We start from the raw sequence: 7,240 nt of genomic DNA, 5'->3' as shown, positions 1-7,240 counted from the left end.
TCCTGCTGATGTTATTTTCAAATGTCATTTTTTCCTTACATACATGGATACCGTTGGGGAGGCAGCGTGATGCTGAGCGCATGCTTGAGGTCATGGAGCGGATCAGAAGCACCCTGATGTTGGCTCGGCAAGATGCAACGCACGATTGAGCCTATTTTGGAGTAGCTTCTCGTTTCCGGAGGCTGGATGTATAGGACGTTTAGCTATGTGTTATGTTTAAGCCTTCGTGCTTTTGGACCTAAGTATCTGTGATGTATCTTTTGGTCTGTGTTTGGTTATGTACGCAATGAACCTTGTTGGAAATTTAAAGCTAGACGCTCCTAACGTCTTTGTTCCAAAAAAGAAATTCAAGGAGGAGGCCCGTTTGTGGGCTTTGGCGGGGCTACACACTTGAGTTTTTGTTATTCCGTGAGAGTAATTTTGTTCTTTCCAAATTTCCCACTGAAATTCGTGTGGTACCACTGAAATGACTAAAATATTTTGTACGGGAATGACTGAATTTTCGGTGAAATAAAGTTGCCTCCATAGGCCTGCTTCCGTAATAAAATCGATGTTATTAGAGCACATCTATAGCTCTTAAAGCTCAGTTAATTGATTGATGAACTTCCAGCCAAGAACCACATGTATGCTGCATGAGCGCAGAGAGTGAGAAGGGGGGGGGGGGGGGGGGGGCGATGAGAGACTTCAAATTTGTTTGATTTCGCATCAATACAGTGGAGAAAAAAAACGCATGGACCTCTCGTTCCTCCACCTCCCTATATGAAGCGCATCAGAGCCCTCACGGCCAAATCACACTCCTTCCTCTGCCCATCGTCCCACCATTCAGGTTTTCACATCCATCAATTACTATCTCTTATCATTTGTGTTCCCCTTGCAAATTCTTCTCCATATACGATACTATTTGATCTGTTGATATCTGCTGATCTTGCATCATGTCCGTGTCCACAGTGCGATCGAGGTGGCGAGCCATGAGCAGCGGCAACAATGGCGGCAGGAACGGGGGGCTGGAGCTCAACCTGAACCAATCGCCTCCGCCGCCCCTGGCCGCAGCGGAGAGGATGGAGGTGGACGGCGGTCATGATGAAGACGACGATGACTACAGCAACGGCTCGTCGTCGCCTAGCTCGTGTGTGTCGTCGGATGATAGCCATGGCGGCTGGGAGCCGTCGCCTATGGTGATCGGAGCGTGCGAGCGGTGCCTCTTGTACTGCATGGTGATCAAGGAGGAGTACCCCGTCTGCATCAACTGCAAGCAGCCCTTCCTTGTGGACGTCCTCCCTGCCGGCGACGACAAGAAGCGTGGCCAGCGCCAGTAAAGGAGGCGATCGAGCTCAGTTGCCGTGCGCAGTAGATGCCATTGCTCATAGAGATGGTTTAGCTCAGTTTTGGCGCACGGATCTTGGAGCGGGCTGGGGACTGAAAGCCGTTAGATTGTCCACTGCAAGTACTCCGTAGTAGCTTAGTGTAGTAGTAGTAGTTAACTTCCTTCATGATTATTTGCCCAGTCTGTGTTAATCGGTTTCTTCGATAGTTATTACCTGTCATAAGTCAGCGTTTTTATATGTAATAAGCCCCTTAATAAAGGAGCTTTTCCCTGGATAATGCAGTTTTATTCTTTCTTTTTTGTGGGGTGACAGTATGTATATTCTACGAGCATCTTTAGCAGATCCCGTAAACTATCCAATCCGGCAAAATAACCGCAGTTTTACAGGACGGAGCCCATTTGCCGGTCAAATAGATCCCCTATGTTCGTTCATTCCAGATTTTTTTAGGGATCCACCAAACCGCGGCCCATTTGGTTCATATCATCCCTTATCTTTGGTAGGAGGAAAATTTCAGCTCCAACCGCTTCCCTTGCTGTCGGCGCCACGACGCCAGAGCTCAATTCTGGCCTCGCGGGAACGCCTCGACGCCGACGACCAATGGACCCTGGCCGCAACCGCTGCTCGAGCTGTTCCGCGAGGTGCGGTCGGGCGAGCGCCACAAGCTGCGGTCGCAAGTTGAGCTAGCTTGCTAGCTGCTGCTGCCGCCACCGCTAGCTACTGCCACCTGTTCCTCGCGCCCGCCCCCGCAGTCCTCGTCCTACTCCATGGTGGCGCCGCCATCGGTAAGACATGTGCTCCTTCTCTGTCCATCCCGACGAGATCCTCGCGGTGGAAGCGGCCGAAACGGACCAAATTGTAATTTAGCGAGCGTTTTCAGGGGGTTTGTGCAGTTTTGCCAGGACCATGAAATATCTTTACGGGGTCTGTTATGCCGGAACAAAAGTCATATTGTAAAAATGCGACAAAAATGTTTTATAATATCTTGTAAATCAATTTTCATATTACGGGTATACCAGATCTGCTAGATATGCTCTAACCAGCCAGCTACGCGCCCTGCCTTGCAACCGGACTGCGTTGGTTGGGAAACTGTGGTGAACAATTGCTAATGACAAATGAACAATTATCTTTATTCTTTATTACTAATGATTACATATCTATACCCACTAATACTAAAAAAATAAGAAGTGTTTCTACCACTCTAATTTCATACTCCTTCCGTCACAGATTACTTGTCTTAAATTTGTCTAAATATGAATGTATCTAACATGTTTTCTTGTTTCATACATCCGTATCTAGACAAATATATACCAATACCTGCAAAAAAACCCTCTGATGTTTCTAGTAATCATCCCGCAGTCCAGTTTCAAGTTAGATTTTTACTTTCGCGGAAACCCACTACAAGAAATATGTCAACTAGTGACCTTCTGTCAGTGACCCTGAAAGAATTGGTCATAGATCTATGACCATTTCAGACCAATTGGTCAAAAGCTGTTCGGGAGGCTCCAAACCCTAAACTATAACGACCATTTTGGTCAGAAAGGTCGTAATTTCCTTACACGAAATGGTCATAAAGCAGATAACACTGGTCAGCTGTCTTATTTCTAGCTGATCATGACCAATATAGATGGTCATAACCTTGTAAATTGTGGTGGGTTGCTATGACTAGGCGCCACCTCATCAGTTTTGCCTATGTGTCATGTCCATGTGGCAGTTTTTGCCCTAGGTTGTGAAGCAACCTATATTTCTGTCATTCCTAAAATTCCCAAAAAAATCTCATAAATTCTTTGGATCATATCTTCATCAAATATGTAAAAATCCTTCCTTGCCTAGTTCAAAACTAATTCAACAATATTCATTTTCCTATTCTGTTCACAACAACACTTTATGAAGGAAGTGCTATTTATATATTCTTGATTGCCCTTGGAATTTTTGGGCACTCTTCCTATCCAAATCATTACCGCATGACAAAATTCAGCTCCATTTGCCTAGCAAATCTTCCTCGGCAAATTTCCAAAGTTTTTTTCCACCTAGAAGCATTGTGAAGGAAGCACCTTTTTATATCTCGAAATGACATGAAATTTATACAGTTCCTTCATATGCCCAAATTATCACCCTCCTCCAAATTGCAGCTCAGTCAAATCATCTATGTGAGCCCAGGTTCAATTTATATTTTATGGTCAAAATGGCACGTTGCAAAGCAAGTGTTATATAGACCCCTCCTATTACCCTCAAACTTTTCAGGCACTCTTCCATATCCAAATCATTGCCACATGATAATATTCAGCTCAATTTTCCTAGTAAATCTTTTTTAGGAAATTTCCAAAGTTTCTACCTCGAGAGAAGCTTTGTGAAGTAAGTACTAGCTAGGCTTACCCAAATGATCTGAAAATTTACCAGCGCATGACCATACCTATGTAACTTACCTACACCAATTTTTACCTCATTTCATTCATCCAATCTCTCTCACTAGTTTTCCCAAGTTTTTGTCCATAGAAGAGCATTGTGAAGGAAGTACTACTTTGGCATGTCCAAATGGTATCAATTTTCTACAATGCTTTCCTATGCCCAAATAACCATCCTCCACCAAATTTCAGCTCAATCCATTCATTATTTTGAGCCCAGCTTCAACATTCATATTTTTGTCCAGTGTGGTACTTTGCAAAGCAAGTACCACATATGATTCTCCTTTTGAGCTAAAAATTTGTGAAGACATTCTCCTTAGTATATGATCATCCTCAGCCAAAACTCACGCCCATTGGCCATGTGCATTTCTCGTACCGCTAATCAAACACTTGGCTGCTTATTCATGTTTGAGCATCGATCGGTCTCCTCGTGAGAATCTTATGTTGTGATTTTATTCCTAGCACCTACCTGGGGAGTGCCCAACCCACTAGACATGCCTAGGCTTCCCAGAACACATGGCAACACCACGGTCACGCAGTGACCACGCGGCGGGCATGCGAGTTTACGCGCTCTAGAGTTGGGGGCCTCGGCCACCGCCCAAACCTCGACGTATCGCCACCAAACCATGTATTTATGATTAAATAGGTACTTATGTAACTAGAAATGATTTTTTGAAAAAATAAATAGCAAACTATGAGGCAGCTGCAGTTCAAATTTGACCCGCTTCCTACTGAATCGGCGGGGAATTTGTCTTTTTCACCAGAGGTGGATGAAAACTTTTGACACCCAACCATTTTATCAATTGTGCATTATATATGGCCTAGTATTTTATAAAATTTATTAGGTCCAATTTTGCAACAAATATATGGTAGGTCCTTCACAAAAAAACTCATTTTGGGCACTCTGAAAAATGGAAAATGAATTTTTCGTGCAAAGAAAATGAAAACTTCCTTAGGCAACATTGTTTGGAATTCCAAGATGCACCCTTGTGCATAATATGAGATCATTTGAACAAACTATGCCATGAATATGGCCATAAGATTGATCATTTGGCTTGAAAGCCATGAATCTTCACGCATGATAGCTCATTTCTGAGAACACTTTTTTAAAAGAATTGTCGTATTACAATTTTATTATTTTTCCCAATTTTTTGATTTTTTTTGAACTTTTTATGCCTGTTTCAAAATGCGGTCAAAACGGCGGGAATGACCGTTCCTAGCTAGTGGTTGAATCTTGAAATTTTTTTGGTGTTTCTCTGATTAAATAGATACTTATGTACCTAGAAATGATTTTTGGAAAAAAAAATAAAGAGCAAACTACGAGGTAGCTACAGTTCAAATTTGACCCGCTTCATGCTGAATCGGCAGGAATTTGTCTTTTTCACGAGAGGTGGATCAAAACTTTTGACACCCAACCATTTGGTCAATTGTGCATTAAATATGTCCTAATATTTTAGAAAATTTATTTGGTGCAATTTTGCAACAATTATTTGGTAGGCCCTTCACAAAAAAACCTGATCTCGGGCACTCGAAAAATGGAAAATGAATTTTCCGTGCAAAGAAAATGAAAACTCCCTTAGGCAACATTTTTTGGAATTCCAAGATTCACCCTTGTGCACAATATGAGACCATTTGAACAAACTATCCCATGAATGTGGGCATAAGATTGATCATTTGGCTTGAAAGCCATGAATCTTCACGCATGATAGCTCATTTCTGAGAACACCTTTTTAAAATAATTGTCGTATTGCAAGTTTATAATTTTTGCCAGTAACTTGGCCACATATGATGAAACAATGCGAAGGTTTTCCAATTTTTTGATTTTTTGAATTTTTTATGCCCGTTTCAAAATGCGGTCAAAACGGCGGGAATGACCGTTCCTAGCTAGTGCTTGAATCTTGATTTTTTTGGTATTTCTATGATTAAATAGATACTTATGTACCTAGAAATGATTTTTGGAAAAAAATAAAGAGCAAACTACGAGGTAGCTACAGTTCAAATTTGACCCGCTTCCTGCTGAATCGGCAGGAATTTGTCTTTTTCACAAGAGGTGGATCAAAACTTTTGACACCCAACCATTTGGTCAATTGTGCACTAAATATGGCCTAATATTTTAGAAAATTTATTTGGTGCAATTTTGCAACAATTATTTGGTAGGCCCTTCACAAAAAAACCTCATTTCGGGCACTTGAAAAATGGAAAATGAATTTTTCGTGCAAAGAAAATGAAAACTCCCTTAGGCAACATTGTTTGGAATTCGAAGATGCACCCTTGTGCACATATGAGATCATTTGAACAAACTATGCCATGAATGTGGCCATAAGATTGATCATTTGGCTTGAAAGCCATGAATCTTCACGCGTGATAGCTCATTTCTGAGAACACTTTTTTAAAATAATTGCTGTATTACAAGTTTACAATTTTTGCCGATAACTTGGCCACATATGATGAAACAATGCGAAGGTTTTCCAATTTTTTTGATTTTTTTTGAATTTTTATGCCCGTTTCAAAATGCGGTCAAAACGGTGGGAATGACCGTTCCTAGCTAGTGGTTGAATCTTGGAATTTTTTTTGGTGTTTCTCTGATTAAATAGATACTTTTGTACCTAAAAATGATTTTTTGAAAAAATAAAGAGCAAACTATGAGGCAGCTGCAGTTCAAATTTGACCCGCTTCCAACTGAACCGGCAGAAATTTGTCTTTTTCAGGAGAGGTGGATGAAAACTTTTGACATCCAACCATTTTGTCAATTATGCATTAAATATGGCCTAATATTTTAAAAAAATTATTTTCTACAATTTTGCAACAATTATTTGGTAGGTTCTTCACAAAAAAACATTTTTGCCACTCAAAAAACGATTAAAAATAGGTAGAAATATGAAAAATGCGTACAAATTGGTCCTAATCCATAAAATGTGGTCTAACTCAAGTGAAAGTTTGTGTGGTGCCCTTTTACAAAATATTTTTGATAGCTACTTCATTAAATCCCTATATTTTTAGTATTTGAAAACTATTTTACATCACTGATTTTCTGAACCAATCATAACTGTGTCCACGGATTGATGACATGGCGTCCATCCATCCATCCATCCATCTCTCCATCCCACATCCATCCATCCATCTATCTACAGAAAAGAAGAAAAAAAGAAAGAAAAGTAGATACCCCTCACCCGCAGCCCAAACCCTAGCTCAGATCCCCTTCCCCCGTCGCCCCCTTCCTCCCTCGTCCCCATCTCCTCGCCGCCATCTCCTCCTCCCTTCCAGATCGCCGCCGCCACCTCCTCCTTTCCAGATCGACGCTTCCACCTCCCTCCGTCCGAGGTCCCCGACGGCCATGGCCTCCCCCACGCCCTCCTCCTCTCTCCCATCCCCTTCCCTCACCGCGAGCCCTTCTCCCCCGCGAGCCCTCTCTCTCTCCCTCCCGTGACTCCTTTACTCCACCCGATTCCGGTGAGTTGAGGTGGCTCTCACCGGCGCGCAGCACACCCCCGGGCTCCCCTCGTGCAGCTCTTT

At 42.2% G+C, this 7,240-nt stretch overlaps 1 protein-coding gene across 1 annotated transcript; it reads left to right on the top strand.

Annotated features, from left to right (window-relative positions):
• Positions 1-968: 968 nt before the first annotated feature.
• On the top strand, positions 969-1,432 carry LOC125553678 (uncharacterized). The gene has a single exon (XM_048717425.2). It carries the CDS (start codon positions 969-971, stop codon positions 1,314-1,316), a length of 348 nt encoding a protein of 115 aa, XP_048573382.2. The 3' UTR covers positions 1,317-1,432.
• The last annotated feature ends 5,808 nt before the right edge of the window (positions 1,433-7,240 follow it).

This window comes from Triticum urartu, chromosome 4A (assembly GCF_056163025.1).
Source record: "Triticum urartu cultivar PI428250 chromosome 4A, HENAU_Tu73, whole genome shotgun sequence".
In the NCBI taxonomy this organism is placed as follows: Eukaryota; Viridiplantae; Streptophyta; class Magnoliopsida; order Poales; family Poaceae; genus Triticum; species Triticum urartu.
This window is presented reverse-complemented; position numbering and strand designations above follow the sequence as displayed.

Excerpts from the sequence above, each read along its gene's own strand:
- LOC125553678 (XM_048717425.2), top strand. The coding sequence starts at position 969 with ATGAGCAGCGGCAACAATGGCGGCAGGAACGGGGGGCTGGAGCTCAAC.